General features: G+C 32.0%; 5 protein-coding genes and 1 non-coding gene across 6 annotated transcripts; all 6 read left to right on the forward strand.

Moving 5' to 3' along the window:
* Positions 1 to 1,754: 1,754 nt before the first annotated feature.
* On the forward strand, positions 1,755 to 4,151 carry LOC110658100 (cold-regulated 413 plasma membrane protein 2). Its single transcript, XM_021815584.2, has 4 exons — positions 1,755 to 2,160; positions 3,046 to 3,153; positions 3,253 to 3,323; positions 3,792 to 4,151. Exons 1-4 carry the CDS (start codon positions 1,985 to 1,987, stop codon positions 4,043 to 4,045), a joined length of 609 nt encoding a protein of 202 aa, XP_021671276.1. The 5' UTR covers positions 1,755 to 1,984; the 3' UTR covers positions 4,046 to 4,151.
* Positions 4,152 to 4,956: 805 nt separating this feature from the next.
* On the forward strand, positions 4,957 to 5,046 carry LOC131170172 (small nucleolar RNA SNOR75). The gene has a single exon (XR_009141108.1). It is a non-coding gene; the product is annotated as a small nucleolar RNA SNOR75 (small nucleolar RNA).
* A 1,528-nt stretch (positions 5,047 to 6,574) lies between these two features.
* LOC110658098 (oxygen-evolving enhancer protein 1, chloroplastic) lies at positions 6,575 to 8,363 on the forward strand. The gene is made up of 2 exons (XM_021815582.2): positions 6,575 to 6,937; positions 7,487 to 8,363. The coding sequence occupies exons 1-2, from the start codon at positions 6,692 to 6,694 to the stop codon at positions 8,243 to 8,245; spliced, it is 1,005 nt and encodes a 334-aa protein (XP_021671274.2). The 5' UTR covers positions 6,575 to 6,691; the 3' UTR covers positions 8,246 to 8,363.
* An 881-nt stretch (positions 8,364 to 9,244) lies between these two features.
* Positions 9,245 to 11,487, forward strand: LOC110658101 (CASP-like protein 5C1). The gene is made up of 3 exons (XM_021815586.2): positions 9,245 to 9,805; positions 10,883 to 11,015; positions 11,102 to 11,487. The coding sequence occupies exons 1-3, from the start codon at positions 9,675 to 9,677 to the stop codon at positions 11,294 to 11,296; spliced, it is 459 nt and encodes a 152-aa protein (XP_021671278.1). The 5' UTR covers positions 9,245 to 9,674; the 3' UTR covers positions 11,297 to 11,487.
* Positions 11,488 to 11,634: 147 nt separating this feature from the next.
* On the forward strand, positions 11,635 to 14,549 carry LOC110658097 (pentatricopeptide repeat-containing protein At2g22410, mitochondrial-like). Its single transcript, XM_021815581.2, has one exon. The coding sequence runs from the start codon at positions 12,430 to 12,432 to the stop codon at positions 14,401 to 14,403; it is 1,974 nt and encodes a 657-aa protein (XP_021671273.2). The 5' UTR covers positions 11,635 to 12,429; the 3' UTR covers positions 14,404 to 14,549.
* Positions 14,550 to 22,568: 8,019 nt separating this feature from the next.
* On the forward strand, positions 22,569 to 23,436 carry LOC110653242 (uncharacterized). The gene has a single exon (XM_058128739.1). The coding sequence runs from the start codon at positions 22,688 to 22,690 to the stop codon at positions 23,195 to 23,197; it is 510 nt and encodes a 169-aa protein (XP_057984722.1). The 5' UTR covers positions 22,569 to 22,687; the 3' UTR covers positions 23,198 to 23,436.
* The last annotated feature ends 2,332 nt before the right edge of the window (positions 23,437 to 25,768 follow it).

Genomic DNA, 25,768 nt, shown 5'->3' on the forward strand with positions numbered 1-25,768 from the left:
CAAGAGTTAGAATATAATTTTTATTTAATTAAACAAGCTAGTAAATGCTCAAAAAAATACTGCAAAATTCGTGGGACCTACCAAAATTTTAGTGTTGAAAAATTTTAAAATTTATATCATCGTGAAACTCTCACCGAGTAGAGTGTGCCGGTAGTCTTGGAATTATCGTGGGGTTCCTGGTTTGGGAAAAATTTAGCCCAAAAGTCGAAATGGGCTAAAATTTTTCGGGCTTAAATCTGACAAATTACTGGATGAAAATGAGCGTTCTTGGTGTCTTTGGAAAGCTCTCGGAGAGTAGAACATGATTAAGACTGGACCCGATCCGATTGGTGGCCAAATCGGCCAGAATTGACCTTGAAAACTCAAAAGTCGAGTTACGCATGAAGGCTCCTTTGGGCCCGTTTTTTCAGGCGTTTGGGGCGGCGATCGGCGGCAGGGAGGGGTGTTGGTGGGGAGCCGGCATGTGGGGGAGGCAGGGGAGTAGTCTGCTGGCGCTTGGGAGGAAAGAGGAGAGAGAAAATGAGAGGGGAAGGAAAGATTGCAGAACATGCGAGGGAGGGGGAGAAAAAGAGAAAATGGATCAGTTTGATTCGATCGGTCCGATCCGATCCGATTCTATTTAGCTAATTCGATTCTGGATACTCAAAATTTTATTTTTACTCTGTCCTGTGACCCAAAACAATATCCAAAAATTTCAAAAAAAAAATTACAAAAAATTCAGAAAAATTTGTGGAGTTCAAATATAATTCTTAATTTACCACGTGTTCTTTAAATTAATTTTTAAAAATCGATAAAATTTATTGTCTCAAGAAAATCAAATCTAATTCAAAAAATTTCAATTTAATTTCCATAATATTTAATACAATAAAATATTATAATTTATATATAAAATAATTATTAAAAAATTTAGAGTATTACAAAGGCAAATAAAATCCTTACCGAGAAAACAATCACAGTGTCAAATATAACCCGGATTCCACAGACCGAGCTCTAATCCTGCCTATAATCCAATAAAAGCAAATATCAAGGAGATCACCATGATATTTAATCAAAATCATTGCCTTAAATAAAACAATGACTATTTTTTAAAAAAGTCTATAAATATCAGCCAAAGGACCAGGCACAGGTACGCCAACTACTTTCATAATTCTTTGTTATTAAGAATTTTTTAATCTCTTTGAAGAATTAAGATCTCTTACTTGAGTGTTAGAGTGGTCTATCAATAGACTATTCACCTTATACTTTTTTCTTATTATAAGTTTACGTGTCATTAGGATCAAGACCACAAAGACTATCAGCAATATCAATTAAGAATATATAAATATATCATTATAATTACTAAAATTATTTCTCTCATCCTCTTATGTAAGGACAGTTCAATACGAAGAGACGCTAACTGTGACCAACATAAGGGGTGGCTGGGCCTTCTCCTATAAATAGTTTTTTGAGTAAGATAGGGGCTGAGTCGTCTCTGTATTTGGGTTGAGAATTTGTGCTAAGCTTGATTTGGGTCACGTGTTTGTATTTATTTATACTTTTAGGGCCTTTTTGGTAAGTAACAGATTCAAAAATCAAAGGCTGGCCCTTGCAAAACACAGAAGCATATAATACGGCGACGTATAAGTTTGATGGGTCATGGAAACGCGGAGAAGATCGAGTCAAGCGAAGCCACGTGCAAACATGCGTGATGCCAACTGTCAACGGCCTGGAAAACAGTTAAGAACAAGAACTAAGAAGAAGGAAGATCCGAAACTCCACCGTTACCGTTCCATGGTATTCATTAATTACTATATTTAATTTTTAACATTCTCTAAAAGTAAGGTCCTACCTCACTCTTCAAAACGTCCTTATCCAGAACTAAAGAGCTGCTCAAAAACGCAATTTGTCATTTGATTTCTCTGTTGCAGCCTCTTCTCCTCTACAATTCTTGTGTTTTACATCTCAAAACTGAAAACTTTGCATAAGGGAGAGAAAAAGAAAAGAAATGGGGAGGATGGAGTACTTGAAAATGAGTACTGATCAAGTACCGGCCGATTTGATCAAGTCTGATCTCAACGAGCTCAAGGTTGCTGCCAAGCGACTCATCAATGATGCCACTAGGCTTGGCGGCCTTGGCTTTGGTACTTCTTTTCTCAAATGGGTTGCTTCTTTTGCTGCCATGTGAGTCTCACACTCTCTCCCTTTTATTTATGTACTTATTCTTTTGAGTTTTTTCTGGGCTGAGCCATGAGTCTCACTTTCAATTCAAATTGGGTTTTTGAAATTTAGCTTCAGTGGGATTTGTTATGTTACCATGCATCTTCCTTTTTCTGGTGTATTGGGCTTTCTTGGATGCGTGTATTCTTTCAGGATGTAATTGTGCATGTTTCTTGTTGTGATCAATTCGGTTCCAGCTTGACACCATCATGTTATTTTGGCTATTTGTAAATTTAAAAAAATTAAAGCAAAATGGAGAAATCCCACTTATTGGAAGATTGCTGGATGAATAACCCGTTCACAAGCAGGACTTTGGAGTTGATAAAGATTTGCTTATTTCTCAAATATGATGGGATTGGGTTCTTTCATATGCTGGGTTTTTTGTAGGAGTTAAAATGTTTGACTTCACAGCAATTTTCCTGCTTGTAGTATTTGAAGATACCAAAGCCTAGTGCTTGTGAAACTTAAGAAAGAGAAAGAAATAATTCAATGCTATTTAATCTCTTGTTCCTTCTTGAATTGGGAGATCTAAAAAAGAAATAAAGGACTATTTTCATTTTGGGTGGGTTTGAAGCCTAGTTTCTTCTTTGTTCTTGCTTAGATTTACCCATTTTTCTTCGTGTCCTCTGTCCATCACTTGGCAACTCATTCACTGAGGTTGACACATCCTAATGCTTATCCTAAGAGGTAAAACGTTGAGGATATTGGAACTAACTATATCAAGCAACTGCATATTTCTATTAGTTGTTCTGCATTTGATATGAACTATGTGTATAGCTTCATACCATGTTATGTTCTTTTAGTATGTGAATTTTGTAAGTCACTGATAATTTTCAATGTTCAATGCAGATATTTGCTGATATTGGATCGGACAAACTGGAGAACAAACATGCTGACTTCTCTCTTAGTCCCTTACATTTTCTTTAGTCTTCCTTCAGTAATATTCAATTTCTTAAGGTCTTAATTCCCTCTGATAATTAACTAATTGAGCTCTTCAGTCTTTCATTTATCTTCACTGAATTTTATTTCTTGATATATTTATCTTAAATTGCTCAGAGGTGAGGTCGGAAAATGGATTGCTTTCATTGCAGTGGTGCTTAGGCTTTTCTTTCCTCGACACTTCCCAGGTATAGGCTACCTGTGCATCTCATTTTTCCAGTTTTATTTAGATTTGCTATCTCAAATTGCCATTCTTTGTTGCTTTGTCCTCTGCATTTGACTGTTAATGATCTATATTGCTCAAGGGAACTAGAATTTGGCAAATTACTATCATACTTTTAAAGTTGTAACTCCCACTTAACTGAGTTGGTAATTTGTTTATTTGAGGATGGGCTATTTATCCTTTGAAACTATTCACTTTAGGCTATCTGCACTTCTGTTTACCTTTCAATTAACATTTGGAGATGCTTCACAAGTCTCAACTCTCAACAATGAACATTTGCTTACAATATTTGTGAGAAAATGCAGAGAGGTGGGGTTGCCTGCTTGCTTGATTTTGCTGCAACTATATATACCCTCTGATTTTCATGTGTTAATGATTAAGTGCCTTCACTTCCCCCTTTTTAATCCTACTTTCTGTTTATTGCCATTGACAGATTGGCTGGAGATGCCAGGATCATTGATACTTCTTCTGGTTGTGGCTCCCAGTTTCTTCGCGCACACCTTGAAGGACAGCTGGGTTGGTGTCTTGATATGCCTCTTGATTGGTTGTTACCTACTGCAAGAGCACATCAGGGCATCTGGTGGATTCAGAAACTCCTTCACACAATCCCATGGAATATCAAACACTGTTGGCATTATCTTGCTGTTGGTTTACCCAGTATGGGCACTGGTACTCCACTTCATCTAGGCGATTATAATAGCCCAATGAATTGGACTAGTCAACTGGAACTTGAGCAATCATTTTCATGTCTTATGCTTAAATCTATTTCTAAGATTTGAAATCTTATTCCTCAGCCTATTGTTCAAATTTTTACGAATCCTGCATTTGTTTGCGCTAATCTTTTTCGATCCAGCTTAATTATATGATGTAATATTGATAATCCATGCTCGTTTCTCAAATCATCTATAAAACAAATGCAATCTAGCTCAGTGCAGAGTGCTATCTTTTAGTGCTTGTGATATATGCAAAATTCACCTTATTTTTTACATATTAAGGCATTATTTCATGATAGTAGCTTTTAAGGTAATGTTTAGTATTTTGATCATAATTAAAACGCTACCTCTGTTATTTATATTATTTGGTGACATTTTAAAAGTTAATCTTTTTCATTAAATGCCGAATATTTTCACTTTAAATTACTATTATTATGTAAATAAATAATAATTAATATGTAAATAGATAAGGATTAGTAAAAAAATTAATAGTTATTGAAATAATTAATTATAATATTATGGACTTTGAAAAATATGGCCTAAACGATGTTATTATGCTCGATTAGGCCCACCGAATTAAAGAAAAAAATATAATATGTTTTTTTAAAAAAATTCGATTAGGGCATCCAACGTGTCGAAGCCGCTTTGAGTTTAGATTTCGGATGAGGCAGCTAGATGGTATATCGGTAATTTTAGCAGAGAATAGAGTAAAACGAAACCCTAGCTGTATCAACCTTAGCCTATAAATTGGTAACGAAGGCGTTCTGTTCTCTGAATTCTCTCTTGTTCCTTCGCTTATCTTGCGATTTTGCTTGTCATCTTTTGTTTATGTACAGATCTAGGGGTTGATTTCCAAATATATTTATAGCTCTAGTGATTAGGGTTTCTCTGTGATGAAGAAAAAAAGATGACGAGTCCGATCAATTTTTCCATTCTTTCAATGGTGACGACAATCGAGGCATTTGTCTGAGAGAAATCCTTTTCACTGCTATATTTTAATTTTTCTATTGTTATTTCATGATCCAATCTTTCTACTGAAGATATTAATCTTCGATCAGATGGTTTTTTTTTTCCTCTTAAATCGTTGAGAAATTATTTGCTGATGAAAGGCGGGCAGTAGTGATGATTGAGATATTTCACATTCTTATTTTTTAATGTGATGATTTTAACTCCTCCTACTCATTCTGAATGCCTGCTATTTATGCTTTTATGTTTCCTTGTTTTTTTTTTTGTTTTAATTAAAAAAAATGATTTTTGAATTTAATTTATGATTTAAAAAAAAAAAAAGAAATTTAGGAACTTCGGTATGGATGATCTGGTTGTAAAATGATGAGATTTGTTTATTTGAGATTTGATTTCTCCATGGCTTGAGACTTGAGGGAGGAGGAATTTGCAGCAATGATGAGAAGCAATCTCTCTCATTTTACACATTGAGGGCCACCTGTGATAGTCCTTCAAGCACTTTTGAGCTGCTCAACAACCTAGCTCCTCTCTCTCTCTCTCTCTCTCTCAGGAGATACAAAGATTAAATCAGCTTATTAAGTATTAGGGACTGGCGTGAATATATAAATTAGTGTTATTTTCAGCTCTAAATGGAACTTGTATACTAAATTTGATGAACGATTTAAAGGTTTAACTTAAGCAACATTCCAAATTCAAGAGAGATTATAACAAGGTATTTATATTGAGAAGTAAGGTCTTGTTATAATGAAATTGCTACAAACAAATCCAATAGAAAATACCAGAGATGAAAAAGGGGAATGGATACTTTTTAAGACAAGCCCTGAAACGAAAAATGGAGAAGAAGAGGGAGATGGGGCAAGGTAGTGAAGTGCCTGAAGCCATTTGCCAAATCCAGATCTCTCTCTCGCCAATCAATGAAGTCTGAACTCATCTTCGCATCGCCACTCTTCTTCTCAAACATTCTCCCAACGTTAACGAGGCCAAATCCCACCTTTAGATAAGCCCAATTGCTTCTGAAATCGATCCCACATCAAACCGCTAGCCGAAATGCAGAGATGGTTTTTTTTTTTTTTTTTTTTTAATTCAGAGATCGGCTGTCAATAACCAAACTGGGATGGAATTTTTTTTTTCTAAAATAACTTTAATACCAATTAATCAAAACATTAATATTGAATTGAATTTTGAAGTAACATTTGATGGAACCTCTTGACATGCTAAGCCAATAACAAACAGCACAACACTCTGCTTCTAATTTATGAATTATTTATTTTTGTCCGACAAAATTAAAAAAAAAAAAGAAAAAAAAAAGAAATTATAACTGGGAATTGTTTAACGATGGCCACGATTCAATTGAAATTGAACCGGAATCGAGCACTGCCCACCTCTGCTACGGTGGAGGGACATAGGATTTGGACATAGTTCAGCAACATGTTATCTATATCCCACATAAGAAACTTGCCACGTGGCAAACTCACAGCCATTTTCATTAGCTTCAATCAACCAATAAGAGAAAGCCTTATCCTATCCCTTATCTTACTCACGCCAAAGCGATCTCTTCCCACGCAAAAAAAAAACACATTTATTCCTTGTTATCGATAGGCAAATACATTTCCACGAGATACTGACGCAGAAGAGGAAGAAACAAGGAGAGTAAACTATGGCAGCCTCACTACAAGCAGCAGCCACACATATGCAACCCACTAAGGTAGCTTGGGCGCCTGCCAGGACCAGCAGCCTTCAGCTCAGATCTTCTAAGAGTGTGTCTAAGGCTTTTGGGTTGGACCCTACTAATGCTAGGATCGCTTGCTCCTTGCAATCTGACCTTAAGGACTTGGCTCAAAAGTGTGTTGATGCTACTAAGCTTGCTGGATTTGCTCTTGCTACTTCTGCTCTTGTCGTTTCGGTATGTTTTTTTACCTTAGCCCATTAATTCCCTAAATTCATCTGCTGCTATGTAATTAATCAGCATGGTCACATTCGCCTTGGACAAAATTATGTCTCTGTCTCTATTTTTCATAGCTTAGACTGCCCTCTTATCAAGAACTACTGTTTTACAAAGGTAATCTTTCTTTTATCTTTAAAGGCGTGAAGAGCGAAGAGCTCTAGAGTTTGAATATTTTCATCTATATAATTTTATGATATTATGCACTGAATTCCATTACTGTCTTTATGATATTATGCATTGAATTCCATTACTATCTTAGATCAGCTTCTAGGAGGATGCGCTTGATATTAATGCATGCAGCACTGTCTAAAATCCAAATTGGCCCTTAATTTATTGGTAAAGGTAAGTTGTTTAGGAGCCCGTTAATTTAATAATTGTTAAAACGAAAGAAGAAAGAAAAGAAAGTAGATAATTAGTTAATACGGTGAGACCCTTGATTAACCAGAACAAGATTGATTAGTGACTAACAGGCGAGCCCTGTTGACGACCACTTTGTTTTTTTTCCAGGGAGCAAGTGCTGAGGGAGTCCCAAAGAGGCTAACTTATGATGAAATCCAAAGCAAGACATATATGGAAGTAAAGGGAACTGGTACAGCAAACCAATGCCCAAGCATTGAAGGTGGGGTAGACAAATTTGCCTTCAAACCTGGCAAATACAATGCCAAGAAGTTCTGCCTAGAGCCTACTTCGTTCACTGTCAAGGCAGAAAGTGTAGCCAAGAAATCCCCACCTGAGTTCCAAAACACTAAGCTCATGACACGCTTGACCTACACTCTCGACGAGATTGAGGGACCTTTCGAAGTCTCCCCTGATGGAAGTTTGAAGTTTGAGGAGAAAGATGGAATAGATTATGCTGCTGTAACGGTGCAGCTTCCTGGTGGTGAACGTGTGCCTTTCCTTTTCACCATTAAACAGCTGGTGGCAACAGGGAAACCAGAGAGCTTTGGCGGAGAGTTTCTTGTACCATCCTACCGTGGTTCATCTTTCTTGGACCCAAAGGGAAGAGGTGGCTCTAGCGGTTATGACAGTGCAGTTGCCTTGCCCGCCGGAGGCAGAGGAGACGAGGAGGAACTAGCTAAGGAGAACATTAAGAATACTTCGTCATCAACAGGGAAAATTACCCTTAGTGTCACTGGAAGCAATCCTTCGACTGGAGAGGTTATTGGAGTGTTTGAGAGCGTTCAGCCATCTGATACTGATCTGGGAGCAAAGACTCCAAAGGAGGTCAAGATCCAGGGAATTTGGTATGCTCAGCTTGAGCAGTAGAGCTCTTTTTCCTATATGTATTTGTGTATTAATAGTCTTGGTTCAGATTTTACTAAATGTTGAAAGTGTTGCTAAAACTTTTCTGTGACCCAATTGAGTATCATTATCATCACCATCATCATAGTCATCTCCCCTGCTTGTGATAATGTTTGGAAACCAAGGGATTTGGAAGCAATTAGGACAAGACCCTCTGCTTTTCTGCTACTCTAATACCTTGATCAAGTCCTTGGTGGGTTATTCAAACACTGTAACGCTGAGGCTATAGGATTCTGCAGAACCAAATCATTGGAATTTCCACAGCAGGGTTAATATGGTTAAGAAGTAAAGTTTTGATAGTCAATATTGGAGGCATATATCATAGTGTAGACATCTGAATATTTTAGAAGAATTATGGAGAAAAGGCAACTAGGGTTCAAATTATTTAATAAGTATGGTCAGAATATAACATTCCTAGTTTTTGTTTCAATGAATAGTCAAAATATAATATTCCTTAGCTCTAATTTGTGAATATGAATCAGATGGAATTGATAAGTTCAGGCTAATTATAAGGTCTATTCCTGTTAGGTAAGCCAAAGAAAGTAATAACTAATCAATTTCATCCATAAAAATCTCATTTGATTCCATGAATACAGAGAATTTTTCTTATTTAAATTTATCTATTATGAACTTAAGATATAAGACGTGAAATTCATCATTTTCTTTTGTCTTAAATCAATTAGAGTCTAAATAAAAATTTCTCAATCATCTGTTACTCTTCTGAAATAATTTTTATTATTAATTTTTATATATATTTTTAAAAGAAATAAGAGTGTTAAAATTTAAATCTTTGAAATTTTTATTTTTTTTATTATTATTATTATTAATCGATTAATTTTAATGCGAATCTAATGCCTTGAAAAAAATTCATATAATTAAATTCAATTAATTTGAAATTGCAGATAAAAAAATAATTTAAAATTAAAATTTAATTATTTTTATTGTACTAATCGAGCAGTTTATGAATCGTCGGTGGATCATGATTTCTTTTACGCCCGGCTGCGGTCTTCACCTTATGGAGTGGCGGGTGGCTGGCAGCCAACTCAAACTGAGACTCTGACCTAATTTGCCATTGGGCTAGCCAATGGACCTACTAATCCACGTGTCCATCACCAAGTTATTATATCTTTAGGCATCAAATTTCCAATTGGGAGAACCAGAGAAGAAGAAAACTCTCCACGCGGGCGTTGCCATTGCGTTCCTTTGGCTTTGCTTTTCCTTCCAATTTCCTTCACTGGAATAACAATCTTGAATCTTTCCGATTAACCACAATTTCAAAACGATAACTATTTTTGTTCCTTAATTTGTTTCTTTTTCATTCTTGTGATTGATGAGAAAAGTTGCAGAGGAATGAAGTTTTGGACATGAAGAGACAGAGAAGTAGAGCTGGAAGATGGAAGAGGTGCCTGGTGCAATGGGGACAAGCGCTAGCTTGGCTCTGAGATTGGGTCAGGCTATTTTCTCAACTGCTTCTCTTCTCTTCATGTGTCTGGGCATTGACTTCTACAGTTATACTGCTTTCAGGTAATTCTTTGATTCTTACTTTCCTGCACTTTGATCAATTTAAATAGATCCTTTTTTTAATCTTTATTCAATACCCATATCTTTTTATTCTTTTATTTTCATTTTAGTTTATATCATTTATTTTGTATTTGCTGCAATTCCATGCTGTAGAATATTTTTCTTATCAGCTGTTTTGTTCTTTGCTGCTGTATTTTTCTTTTCATTTTCCTCCTAATTGCTCGTTAATTCTCAGCTGTGCCCTTGGAATTGGGCTCATTAGAGGGTCTGGGAGAGAGAGGTATGGGGATAACATTTGGGTTGTGAGTGAGTGCCAAATGCTAAATTTTGGCAATTAGGGACTATTTCATCTGGGGCATTTTACATTTGTTGCTTAAACACGTTGCAATTATCCCTGTCCACATTATATATAAACTTATACCCAATTGGGAACCAAATGTTGTAAACGTTTCAAACAGCTTTACATGGACCTAGTCTTTGTTAGTTGTTAGGACCATCTTTCCAGAGGGCACCTGTAATTAGCCTCTTTAGTTTGATGATGATGGATGGTCTGATCAGCTATTAGACCTTCTGTGTTTTCTAGTGGTGGATTGCCCCAGGGCACTGGGTTGAGATCTTCTGTTGTTCATATCAATGTTGAGGTGTTTGAACTAGGAACATTTTATAAATATTAATAATTTAAGTGTCCTTGGTGGTGAAACCTGTAGCGGTCTTCTATGGAAATTGTTGACATTCAATGTATATGTGAAGGAGTGAATACAATTCGCTGATCATTATCCTTCTGGTATTGTTTCTAAAAAATGCTAGTTTTTTTAAAAGAATTACTGGTCAATTATCTTGCCATTCAAATTTCTGAAATTATGGATTCTCCAAAGAACTACTGAAATCATCCATGTGATCTAGATGCAAATAAAGTGAATTTAGTATTCTTGTTCCTTTTGCTATATAAATACCCATTGGTTTATGAATTTCTTTCTGTTTTACCATTCTCAAATTTCCTTGGTTGATAGAATTCAGATACACATTTTTATCAAGTCATTTTGTGTGATTTTCATTACTGGTTGTCCCTTTTTGTGGCAGCTATTTGGTGACTGTCATGGGTTTTGTTATTCCATGGAGCATAACTCTGGTGCTAGTGGATGTATATTCTGTCTTTGTTAAATGTTTACCTCATCAACCAAGAATTCTGTCAGCCATTATCATTGGAGATTTGGTATGCAGTGATTTTCTTTATCTAAAATTGATTGTTTTTGATAAAAAGATATGTTAATGATATATTACCACTTGATTCGATCATAGGTTTTATCACTTCTATCATTAGCAGCAGCGAGCTCAACAGCAAGCGTTACAGATCTTCTGCTTGATGTTGGAACTCCATATTGCCGTGCAAACTTCTGTAGCAGATATCAGTTGTCAGCTGTTATGGCTTTCCTGTCTTGGTTTCTGTCATTTGCTTCATCTCTCTTCAATCTTTGGCGTCTACCTTCTTTGTAAACTTTTCTACTTTTTATATTGACATATGGGAACCTTTTGGGCAAATCTTGACAAATCCTTGTTGCTCAATATCAAAGTTTGTACAATATTGATTAGTGTCAACTCTTTACAGCTAATCTTAAATGATAGAACCAGCTGCCCCCATCAATTTAATCAAGTAAAAAGCCAAATCTTTAATAGATTTTTCCAAACTTTTCCTTCCCCATTTCTTTTCTTGGAAAGAAAATTTTATATCCCTGCATGTATTATAATAGCTACGGCTTGTATTATGCTAATTGTAGAATTTCAAATGTATTACAATTGTTATTTGATCATTCTTTGTTAACATTAGTACGGGGTTAAAGGCCACAATGAGGTAAGAGTATTCATTGTATTAGAGACAATAGAAATTTTATTACTAAGTCTTAGATATTAATGCAAACCTGATATGTAATAGAGTTTAATGGTGAAAAATGATTCATATAACTGACTCCACCTAATTTTAGATTAAGACTTAATTGTTATTGGTGTTGTTGATAACACCAACACCCTCTCGCAGTTCTTATGCCTTCCCTCTTCTTCAACTGAAATCCCAACCCTCACCTCTTTCTCTTCTGTGTCATCTTCAAGGGCCTCCCACTTTTCCACATCTCTTGGCATGTTTCTATGCTCCTCTTCAACTACTTCTTCACCATCTCTTTCTTCCTCAACTTTTCAAGTTACTAATATTCAAAATCATGTTTCTGCTACACTTATTTCTCCATTATTTTAGTTTTCTTAGTTTTCTCCTTTTCATTTTGTGGCATGAAGGATTAGAAGTGCAGGTTGGTTATTCTTATTGCTACCGACGCCATAGCCACAGACCACAGTGACCTTGATTAGCACTAATATAAGCCGGCGTTGTCCACAAAAATCCTAAGGTAATAGCATAGAAAGACAATAAAAGAATTTGCAAGAGAATGTCAGTGTGGGTCCAGATTTTGAAGACACCTTCGTAGTTGTTGCAGTCCCACATTTAAAAATTATAAAGAATTCAAACGAGAGCTAATGCAAACCTTCTCTGCAATCTAATCTAAATAAATTTTATAATTTCTCAATGAATAGGTTCCCAACTTAGATTGGCGGTTTGTTTTCGTAACCAATGCCCAACTGCCATGTTCTTCCCTTTCAAATATTTTACCCTTGGTTCCCGCCTTAACCACACCGTCAGCTCATTCCATCAATTCAAGTCTCAAACTCACCAAACTCTTCATTCAATGCTACTCAAATGCTCCTCCATGAAAGAACTAAAGCCAATCCATGCCCAAATCATCCTTAATGGCCTCAACAATGAGACTCTCACTCTCGGCAAGTTAATCTCTTTCTGCGCTGTTGCTGATGCTGGCAATCTGGACTACGGCCAACTTTTATTTAACCAAATTCCTGAGCCCAATAAATTCATGTACAATAGTCTAATAAGGGGTTACTCTAGTAGTAATGATCCCATAAAGTCCATATTATTGTATCGCCAAATGATTGATTCTGGCCTTTCTCCAAATGAATTCACTCTCCCTTTTGTACTTAAAGCATGTGCTTCCAAATCGGATTATTGGGTATCCGTACTTGTCCACGGCCACGCTCAAAAATTGGGTATTGGGTCTCATGTTTGTGTGCTAAACGGCCTGATAAATGCGTACGTTGCCTGTGGGTTCATCCACTATGCCCGCGAAATGTTTGATGATATATCTGATAGGACTTTGGTTTCTTGGAATTCGATGATTGGTGGGTACGCCAAAGTGGGTTGGTGTAAAGAATCGTTTTTATTGCTTAAAGAGATGAGAGGACTGGGGGTGGAGCCTGATGAATTTACTTTGGTTAACTTGCTTTCGATCTGTTCACAGAGCTGTGATATAGTTCTTGGCAAGTTTGTGCATTTGTATATTGAGAAAAGGGGGATGGAGAAAGATTTAATTGTGAGAAACGCTCTTCTAGATATGTATTCCAAGTGTGGGCATTTGCAATCAGCTGAAAGAGTTTTTGAGCGGATGCCTGATAAAAATGTGGTGTCTTGGACTTCTATGGTTAGTGCATATGCTAAACATGGGCTTGTCGAATTGGCTCGTCGAAATTTTGACCAGATGCCAGTGAAGAATGTAATTTCTTGGAATGCAATGATTTCTTGTTATGTTCAGGGAGGCCAATGCCGGGAAGCTCTTGATCTGTTCCATGAGATGAATAATTTGAGAGTGAAGCCTGATGAGGCTACCCTACTTTCTATTCTTTCAGCCTGTAGTCAGATTGGTGATTTGGTCATGGGAAAGAAAATCCACGATTACATACATAGCACTTGTAGTACACCTAGTGTTACTCTATGCAACTCAATTATAGACATGTTTGCAAAGTGTGGCACCCTTAAGTTCGCCTTGGATGTCTTTAACAAGATGCCAAATAAGAATTTAGTGTCTTGGAATGCCATTATTGGGGCCCTTGCATTACATGGTTGTGGACCAGAGGCAATCAAGCTCTTTGAAAAGATGCAAGCTGAAGGTATTTGGCCTGATGAGATAACCTTCACAGGATTGCTTTCTGCTTGTAGTCACAGTGGTCTTGTAGACACCGGGCGACATTACTTTGACAAGATGAGCTCTGTTTATGGGATTGTACATGAAATTGAGCATTATGCATGCATGGTTGATCTTCTTGGGCGAGGAGGTCTCTTGGATGAAGCTATTAGTCTAATAAGAGGAATGCCAATGAAGCCTGATATTGTGATTTGGGGTGCTTTACTTGGTGCATGTAGGATCCACGGAAATGTTGAGATAGGGAAACAAATCCTAAAACAGTTATTGGAGTCGGAGCCATACAGTTCTGGTGTTTATGTCCTTGTATCGAACTTGTATTCTGAAGTTGGAAGATGGCAAGACATGAAGAACATTCGAAAACTAATGAATTACCATGAGATCATCAAGTGCAGAGCAATTAGCTCAGTTGAAGTTGAGGGCTATGTTTATGAATTCATGGTTGATGACAAGAGACTCGAAGTTTCAAGCAATGTATTCTCCATTCTTGATCAGTTAACTGACCATATGAAGTCAATAGCGTACTTTTGCAACATCTCAAGTCTTTGTTCAGAAACGTCGGAAGTATAGTGGCAACAAGCCTTGAAAGTACAGTATGTGAGCAATAAACAAGAACAACTGCTATGAACTGTAAGTACACAAACTCACTCAGGATGGATATTTCTTCCTGTCATTTTTGAATTCTGTATTTATTTATTACAAGCTTTATACCGAGATGCCTACGCTCTTTAAACATTTGAAATATTCTTTCTATATAGAATCACGCATACTGTCATCTAAAGAGAAGTAGATGCATGGATATCTAATAGAGATTTCTTGAACAATAAATTTGGATCAGTTATGGAGATATCAGAAAGAGAAGAAAAATCTAGTCAAATGATTAAAATTCAGGAAAGAAAATGATTTTATTTCATCGAAAATTGTTTATATAAAACAAAGATATGTAGCACATAGAAAAATGCTTTTTGCAGGAAATACAATGGTGGCCTTTTTTTTCACAGCTAGCTCTATCTCATACAAACTATTAGAGTGTGCACAGTTTTTGGAGTCCAGAATTAAACTAAAAAATCATATTGAATCAAATTTATTTTCCTGTTTTAATTTGAACCTCAATCGAAGAATCTATGCATATATTTATCTATATTTTTAGATATATTATATATTTTTAATATAATTATATATTTTTTTATGTAATTAAAATTGTAATGTATGTGTATATATGTATATACACAATAATTATAATTATAGACTACATACAATCTAATACTTACATTTTATTTCTTTAACTTTCCTTAATAATTTTATTATAAATGTATGAAATCATCTTATAATCCTTAATCATAAATATATTAGTATATTATATAATATACTTTCTAACCCTTAAATTTATATGTATTTCATAAATAAAAATTATATATTTAAAAAATAGCTAGAAGGTATATTATATAATATTATCTAGTTTAATTTTCATTGAACTAATTATATAAAATTGTTTCAGAAATTAAAATTCAAATTGAACCAAATAAAAATTGAAGCTTCAAAAATGAAACTAAGTGTTTGGTACGAAGTTAAAAGGAGTAAATGTTATCCTTATAATTTTTAACCCTTCATTAATATTATTTAGATATTTAAAAGGTTAAATTAATTTTTCACCCATTAAACTTTCCTGGGATTAAATGCTAACTTTAAGGGTTTAGGTTAATAATTTTCTTATAAGATAACATTTAATTTTTGATTTTTTAATCTTCTACCAAACATATCTTAAATTGAAATTGAAATATCAAAAAACTGAATCAGACCAAATTAAAAACAAAACCGAGCCCACACATCCCTATAAGTATAAACTACATGCAAATGATGCAATGCTACAAATTTTTATGGAGATTCAATCAACTTTTTATTTATTTATTCATATTCAATCAACTACTTTAAGAATCATCATCTTCTACAACATAAATAAAAAAAACAGGAATTGGCTTTTTTTTTTTTTCTGAGAAACTCAAATGATTTTATTTCTACTAAAATCTTTCTACCTTGGACATTCTTTACTTCTAAATGAAGCAATGAACTTTGAAGGTTGAATTATTAAAGAAAAACAAAATAACAATAACAAATAATATTGAGATATGGTTGCTAGACAACTAATGGTTGATTATGATGGAAATTAACCCTTAATCCTCAAGAAAAAGCTAGCAATAGGGATCTAGTTTTCAAATTGGTTTCATGTACATATAGATAGATATATAAGGAATTATGATATATATATATTTAAAATTATTCAACTTAGATAAGGCATTTGTCAAACCATAAATAGATAGAGCCAAAAATGTATCCACCAAACATAAAAATAATATATGATTTTCTTGTTTAGATTTGTGGGTGTTGCAAAAAGATAATGTACTAGTTCATGAACACTTTATGGTATGAATAATTGGCTCCTAATTAGCTTAGAGGATGAATGTACAAAGCAAAAAAGAGTCAAGTCAAGCACCTACCAATAAATCATAATCCTTTGATATAATGATAATGAATCCTAGTGTATTTTGAAAGAAAAGAATATTCATGATCATAATAAAGGCCAAACTTTAATATAAATTCATGAATGTATCAAAAATAGTGTGTCAAGTGTCAAAAATAAATCTTAAATATCAATATTTAACTCAAATAATGTAGAATATATATTTAAATGAAATAGAAATGGAATTCCCAAGATGTCTCCACTGTTTTAGATTTAAATGGTATTATTATATTTCATAGGTAATTATCACGTGTGCTCACTCAATTTTATAAGTGTTTTTATAAAAATTATTAAACTTTAATTTTTTTTTAATAAAACTTACTGAACTTCAATTTAATTTTATATAATCGAAAATTAAAAACTTTCAGATTAACATGATAACCTGTTAACTATTTACAAATAAAATTATCTAGTTAACGATTGTTGGTAGAGAAGAAAAAAAAAGGAGAAGAGTTTGATGATAAGAGCAAAAGTTGTATGTGTTTTATATATCATATATTTTTTTAATAAATTAATAAAATAAGATAATTTTATTTATAAAATAATTAACAGGTCAACAGATTAATTTAAAAATCATAAAATTATGTTATCGTAGTTACCATATATCTAATAAATTAAAAAAAATGTTATGGCGTGTGCATAAGGATTAAATTTATGGTTTTATTAATTAATTTACACAAGGTATAAATGTACTCAATAACATCAAAGATTTATCTAATTAAACATGAACCTAATAAAAAGACAAAATTCTTGTGCTTTATTTTTTGCATTATCTATTGTATGAGAAAATCATCAACGCCTTAACAATATATATATATCACAATTATTTTTTAATATTTTTTTTGCAAATAATTAATCAAGTCTTGAACATAGAGGAATTATTGAGGGAGAGCAACCATTGCCATTGGTCATGACAACCTAACTTGCAATATAGCTTTAAGAAAAAGGGGCAAAATTGGAGGAACTTTCTTGGTAATGACAAAGGCAAACTTTACAATGTGAATCCATGAATAGAGAGTCAAAGATACAATTAGAAATATTGTCTCCACTGAGAAGAACCTAATAGATTTAATTGAAATTATTTAGATTAATTAGATTCTAATGAGGATTATGTTAAACATTACATGTACAAATATAATTGTAATTATAATGTGTTTATGCTAGTTGGTGGGTTTTACTATTTGCTTTTGCCAGCTAGGTTTGGTCTATAATTCTCTTCAATTGTATCTTGGAATGTCACGCTTCCTAATAACTTCGAAAACATTAATTATTGTTATGAACAAAATCATTGCACACATTGGACATTCCAAAGGGATATATATATATGTATATATAGTTGGCTGTGTCAACTAAATTGATTGCATTTTTTCCTTCCTATTGCATAAATTGAGTTAAAATCAAGTGATAAATTCATGATAATTGAATTATTGGCACAATTATCATACCATTGTACATGTTCTTAAATATTTACAAGTGTTTTTTGAGCTCATAGTGGGATATAATAACATTGAAGGTCGATTAAATGCATATATTTTATGCGTAATTATTATACGTTGTAATTTAATTTTATGATTATTTTTATAAAAGTTGATGAATTTTAATTTTTTTCATAAAATTTATTAAATTTTAATTTGATTTTATAAAATTTATTGTAACATGAAATTAAAGGTTTTCAAATTAATCTATTGAACTTTTAACTATTTTACGAATAAAATTACTTAACTAGTGAATAAAAAACAGAAAAAATAGAGGGGTTTGACGATGAATAGAGTAGCTGGATGCATTTTTATACTTTTTTTAAAGAAAATAATAAAAATAAGATAATTTTATTTATAAAATAATTGATAAATAATAACTTTTACGAAATTAAATTAAAATTTAATTATTTTTATAAAAATATTAGTAAAATTGAGTGATCGTATGTGACAATCACTCTATATTTTATAATATATATTTTAAATTATGTTTTAGTATTATTGTTGAAAAAATCACAATTAAAGCGTATTAAAACCTAATCAATATTTCTATTCCAATGTAGCTAAGCTATGGAAAGTTAAAGAAGGGAATATTAAAAAAAAAAAAAAAGTATTCACTTTATGAGTTCATGCATATTGCATAGAGAAGAAAAAGGTATTTTATGCCATTACAATAAGTTGCATAAAATAATAATAAAGTATTATTCCTGTTAGAGCTTTTTGCTAAAGAACCCCATGAATCACTGTTTGCTTTAGGAATTTGGATGGATTTGAGGGGTGCAAGGAAAGGGCCATTGAAGCTTTCATAGAAAGGTTTGAGGAGGTGGGAACTCTAATTAGCCTCTTTCCTTCAATTATTAATCCAATTATTACCTAAACATTTAACTAATTAAAAAAAAAAAACCCCAATTACAGATCTTCCTCCCTCACAAAGCAATAGGATTTAAAATATATCAAATCAGAGCTCAGAGAACCTGCATACTGCACAAGCACACTCTTGTCTGTGGCCCCTCATTATAAATTTTCATATTCCTGTAGTACAAATGTACATTGCATATGTACTCTTTTTCCTCTGACTTGGGCTTCAACATTAATGCATTAAAAATATCTTTTACTTAAAAAACAAAAAGTATTCCCTGAAATTAACTCTCATTCAAATCAAGTAAATGAAAAAGACAATCTTGTTGGGAGCACAAGTGAAACAAGAGCAAGCAAAAGAACAAAAATGATGAGAAAGAAGAAGAAGGCCATGCTTTGTTTGTGGCTAGTGTTTGGTGTGGCCATAAAACAGAATATGGTGGCGGGATAAGGGGGAAGAACAGTGATGAACCAGAACCAGACCCAGTCACAGACCAGATCTCATTGCGCCACCTTCTGTCGGCTTGTTTGGCTTTTTTAACTTTTCCCAAGGTGCTTTACTTCCACGTGTTTTTCTTGTATTCCTTGCCTCGAAGCTCTCCATGACCTGTGCTTTCCCGCCATGTTTCCCTCTTCTGCTTCTCTATTTTTTCATCCAAAGAGAGAAGATCTCATTCATGGAAGAAGAGTTCTATAAAAATATAGAATATATATATTTTTTTTATATCTGCCTTACATATACAATGTTATAATAAAATTTTTATTTTAAATTTCACATATTTAAAGATGATTCCAACACTACTAAAATTGACCTCTCGTGCTCTCTTCTTTATTGCCACCTCAATATTTTTGACTCACCTTTTCTTACGTTTTACTTCATTATTTGGTGAATGCTTCACAGCTTGCCTCTACTGGTCCCAACTTTATAACAAAATGATCAAATACAATGTCCCAATAATATTATTAACATGTAGCTCATTAATAAAATATTTATCTCATTCGTTTAATTCAAATTAAATTTTGAATTTACAATTTTGTTTTACAATATTAATTATAAGTTTAATATTATTAAAGATTTATTTAATTTAATGATTAAGGTGAGCATGTAACATTCAAAATGATCAATTATCACGTGATATCTCACGCTCAGACTGAAAGTGTTATTTACATAAAACTCTTTCAATAAAGTGATTTCAAAATTTGAATATCTGACTTTATGGATAAAATCTGTCTGGAAATAATTTCATGTCACTAATTTAATCACTTATTGATTAATTTTTAAATTGTTTATCATTAACTTTTTCATTCAAAAATATTAATCTATTAAGATAAGAGATAGCATAATATTTTCATAATTATGCACTAATTAATACAATAATTAAAGCTAGCTAAACAAAGGCTAATTATTAGGTACATCCGATACACTAAAAAATAGTACTCCCTCTCTCACAGAAAGTGAATCATTCCTATTATATAAGAAGTGGATCCCACATGATTGTAAGAGAAGGTGTGTATACACTGGGTGCACCTAATAAATCCTCATAAACAAAAGTAAGTTCTGTAAGTAGCTAGATTCCCCTGTGTACAAAACTAATGTGAATGGAAAGCAAGACATGCAAAGGAAGGCTATAACCTAATCTATCAAATAAATAAATAACACTAACCCAAACTCACATTCCAAATCTATTACTAAAGATTATGCAAACTCATACTATAAAGTACAAAAGTTGGGGCAAAAAGCATGTTAATAATTAGCAAAATTATAGCCATCAGCTTTATTTGGTGGTATTTGTTTATTTATTTTTTTAATAATATTTTATTATTTATAAGTTCAATTTATAAATTAAAAATAAATAAATTGAAGACTAAACTTTTTAATTTTGATGCTTATTAGTTCTGTACTTATAAACTAGTTTAATCAAGTATTTTACTATATTATTTTTATTTAATTTTTAAAATTTTATCATGAATCTCTTTTAATATTTTTTTGTTATTTTAATAATAAATATATTTATAAAATACTTTTTATCAAATATATCAACTGCTTATCAATCATTTATAAGCACATAAATTAAACAAGTAATTATTTAAAATTTTAAATGTTATAAGTTTAAATTAGCTTATAAGTATTAGATGCCTGCCTATCAGTTGATTTTTATAAATTAAATCAAATATGTTTTAAAATTACTTCTAAAATTATAAATTTTAAATTTAAATATCAAGAAAAACTAAATAAATTTAAAAATTTATTCCCTAGCTATGCAAAACAATACCCAACTATAAGAGGAGAATTTGAAATCCACCTGATAAGTGTCTTTTTGCTTTTGTGATTAGTTTTTAAATTTATAATCATAATAAGGTTTTTAAAAAATTAACAATTTAAAAATATAATTATATCTTTAAAATTAACAATTTTAAGTATTAATTTTTAAGATTTTGAATCATTATCTTTAATTCTTCAATTATTAATTTTTAACAATTAATATTTAATAAGTATAAATCAAATATATAATAGAATCATAATTAAATTTATAAATATAATATTTATAATAAAGAAAACTTAATCTAATCTAATTTGATTCAGCAAGTAAATATATATCACTCATTTAATAAATATCAAGTTTAAGATTTTATTTTTTTTAATTTTTTTATAAAAGAAATTTAAATTTAAAATTCAAAAATATATTTAAAATAAAATTAAATTTATAACGAACTCCATTTTAACAATTTTTTTTAATTAATTTAAAAATACGATGGAACACCTTTAAAACGCCTAAAATGATGTGATACCAAAGAAGGAAGGTTGATGATGGAAGAGAGTGGGTAATTTATTAGGTTGCAGCCAATCCCCTTTCACACTGTCCCACAAAATTTCACGTGATGCCTTTTCGGACTCGTCACTCACTCGACTCGCTCACGCACACGCTCCTCTATGCTTTGTTATCCATTCGCATCACACCACCACCCTTTAACCCACACAGCCTTTAAGCATTATTAATTTTAAGGTAACATTAATTAATATATTGAGCAACCAACTAAAATTTTAATTAGCAATAAAAGAGTTTTTTTTTGTTTAACTTATAAAAATTTATTTATAAACAGTTAATATTTAAAAATTAATTTAAATTTATAAATATTTAAAATTTTAAATAATTATATATTTAATTAAAATATTTATAATTAATTGATAAATAATTAATGTATTTAGGTAAAAATAATTTATAATTATATTTATTATTAAAATAATTAAAAAATATTAAATGAGATTTATAATAAAATTTTAAAAATTAAATAAAAATAATATTATAAAATATATAATTAAATTAACTTATAAATTAAAATAAACCCTTCTAAATATTGATTCTGACTGTTTTCTTAGATAGTTTTATTAAAAAATAGAATTATGCAAATGATTGAAATGATTAGGAAAGGTAATGTAAATGATGAGTTGTTTATGGGTATACCAAAATTATTTGACTGTTGTGAAATGAGTTAAAATTTAAGGTAAAATATAAAAAAAAAATGTAATTTAAATTTGAATTTACAATTTATTTTCATTTTATTAATAAATTAAAATATAATTATATTTATTTATTAAGAAATAAATTATGTGTTTAAATTTAAAATAATATTAAATCACAAAATTTGTATATATATATATATTTTTTAATTTTGCCTTAAAAGCTCTAAAACCTAAGTATGTAAAATAAGCTAAATTGGAGGGCTTAGAATTAAAAGGGCATAAATGCAACGCACATTATACAAGCTGTTTCCAACAACTTACAGCCTGGCAAACCCTGCCCACTGATCGATGAAACGCAACCCCAATCCCATAAAGCGACAAATCTTACGTGGCTACCAGGTACAGATGACGAGCCCATTTCTCTCCGGCCACTATATATACATCTCCTCCATTTTCTCCAACCTTCTCAAGATGCAAACTTTCCACACATTCTTTTACTAAGAACTTGTAATTTCTCCCAGTTTTTGATCTTTAAGCTAAATGGGTATTTGTAATTCCTGTGAATCTACCCACGTAGCTACTGCAAAGCTCATTCTACAAGATGGCAGGCTTGAAGAATTCTCCTACCCTGTTAAGGTTTCTTATGTTCTCCAAAAGAATCCCACTTATTTCATCTGTAACGCAGATGAAATGGACTTTGACGACGTCGTTTCCGCCATTAATGACGACGAAGAGCTCCAACTTGGGCAGCTTTATTTCGCTTTGCCTTTGAGTAGGTTAAAACACCCTTTGCAGCCGGAGGAAATGGCTGCATTGGCTGTCAAAGCTAGCTCAGCTTTGATGAAAAGTAATAATAATGGGACTGACAAATGTGGGTGCCGCCGGAAGTCGTTGTCGCCGTTTGTGTTTTCTGGCGAGAGTGATGGGAAATCTGGTAGGAGAATGACAGTCTCCGCCGCAACAGGTGCAGGCGGTAGTAGTGGCAGGCGGTTGAGGAGAGGTGGTGGGACGACAAAGTTTACTGCAATGTTAAGTGCAATACCTGAGTAGGGGTAGTTTAGGAAATGCATGAGGGGTATGAGTGTAAATATCGTAATTATTAGGGGTTCATTCTGGAAGGTCCTCTGTCAACTCTCGTCTCTCTTTGCTCTTGGTGATGTGATTAGTTGGTTTGGTACATTACTTTTGGCTGTCACCCATTTAAGGATTGTATTACAATTTTACCCCTAAATGAGTTGATGAGCTATGGGGATATATTTAAATAATTACAGTCATTATTTTTCTTATAATTTTTTTTTAATTTAAAAGAAATTAAAGGGCATGCTAAAATTTATTTGTTGTTAAACAAGACAAATATCAATTATGAGCTATAATTCTGTCAAAATCATATAAAATTTTTTGATAAATTATAGTATTTTATTAATTTATTTCACATATCATATGAAATAATTAATTTCTATAAATATGGAAGAGCCAGAATTAGAAATGTAACAGCACGAGAGCTACTAGGAAGTTCCAATTTTATAGCAATTGGATTCGCATAATACAGCAAAATTTGTCACTTGTGGTGTGAGCACGGGCTAAGATATATCGGGAATATTAAAAAATAGTATTCCATCTCTCATAAAAAAATGAGCCCTGTTATATAGAGAGTGGGTCTCACGTTATTGTGAGAGATGGTACATGTACACCGGGTATACCTAATAATTTTTCGTGAGCAGGATCATGTAGTTCAATGCCGACAATTTCTGGTATATTTAAAAATTTTATCCTCTAACTTTAACTCTGACACTAATTATAGCATCAAATGTTTATTATTGTGTTAAAGGCCTGTTTGGTATTATTGTTGAAAATACTGTTAAAAAAATTATTTTTTAAAATATATTAATTAAAGAGTATTAAAAAAATAATTAAAAATTTAATTTAATTAATTTTAATCATAATAATATTAAAATAATTTTTTTAAAATTATTTTTTTTAACAACATTTAAAATGATACTTTTATTAAAAAAATAATTTTAATTTTTCAAACTCAATATCAAATAGATTATAAATTGTTTGTAGAATCACAACATCATTTCTTTATAAGGTAATGATCTAAGTGTAATAACTCAAAAAAATCTGGAAGAACATTAACCTGCTAAGTTATCCTCAAGTAGAGTTGAGATGGACCTTAAAATTCCATTTCAACCCTTGAATCAGGCCGGCCGGCCGGCCGGTGGCCACCTAAGTGAGTGAATTAAAGGCTGAAAAGGGATAAGAAAAAACTAATTAAATTATTATTTTTAAGGATAAAGAGAGAGCAATATAAACCATTAAAAAAACAGAGAAGAGAATAAGATAAAAGCAAAATAATGAGCATTGGAAGTAAGTTATTTGTTTTTATAAGAAGAGGGAGCCAAAACTTCCACTTCCGAGTTTTAATGGCAATTTTTTGTCAAATTCTTGGAAATTTGTTTCTATGTCTTATACGTAACAGTAACATTTGATAAAGAGAGTTGAGAAAATTTTATAATTAGTCATTAATTAATAATTTTTTTATATTACCAATAAGTTTTTATTTTAATAATATTAAAAATTTCTCTAAAATTATTAAGTCTTAATTTTTTTTAAAAAAAAGGTAATTTTTTTTTAAAAAGGTTTTTTTTTTTTTTTTTGGAAGTTGCAAATGGGTTTAGGGCCACTTTCTGTTTGGTTTTGAAGAGAAGGGGACGGACAGAGAGAGGTGAGGGTGCTGTCATTGTCAAATGGAATTTTGCATACGTAGGTAAAGGTGAAGTGCTTGTATTCACACAGCTGTTGGTCAAGCCACTGGCGATCACACATCAATCCTTAAAACACATACCTTCCCTTTTCACAAAAATACCTAACAATAAAATCTACTTTAATCATTGAGCTGCCTAATTAATAGTTCAATAGTTTATAAAAAAAATAAATGAAAAATCTAATTTGATAAATAAAATTCTATATCAAATTATTTTTTAATAAACTAATTAAGGATTTATTTAATTTAGTGATTGTAATTAATTATTAATAATTAATAGTTAATATTAAATTTAATACCGATAACTATTAAGGTTGAAGACTAAAATTTCAATTTTCAGTAATACAATTATAATTTAATAGTAGAATTCACATGTTAAATATATGGATCTCATACTCAACTCAACTAACTCAACTCAATTAAATTTTTATCTCAAAAATTTATTGGGATCGACTATATGAATTCTTTTTCTCTACTTTAAATAATTTTTTATTAAATCCTCGTAAATATGTAATGCTTCTAGGTCATGTTGTATTACTATTCTATAAGTCAATTTATGTCTACTCCTTCTTTTATTTCTATCATTTAACCCAATATACTCTACTTGTCTATCTGAAGCTTCCGTATGTCTACGCTTCACATTATCAAATCATCTTAATCTTCATTTTTTCAATTTATTCTCAATTGGCACCACTCCTACTTTTTCTCTAATACTCTCATTACGAACTTTATCTAGTTTAGTATGGTCACTCATCCACCTTAACATTCTCATCTCCGCAACTCTCATCTTAGACACATACAGCTCATTCATTGTTTAACACTCACTACTATATAATATGACCAGTCGTATGGATCTC

Source organism: Hevea brasiliensis, chromosome 10 (assembly GCF_030052815.1).
Source record: "Hevea brasiliensis isolate MT/VB/25A 57/8 chromosome 10, ASM3005281v1, whole genome shotgun sequence".
Lineage (NCBI taxonomy): Eukaryota > Viridiplantae > Streptophyta > Magnoliopsida > Malpighiales > Euphorbiaceae > Hevea > Hevea brasiliensis.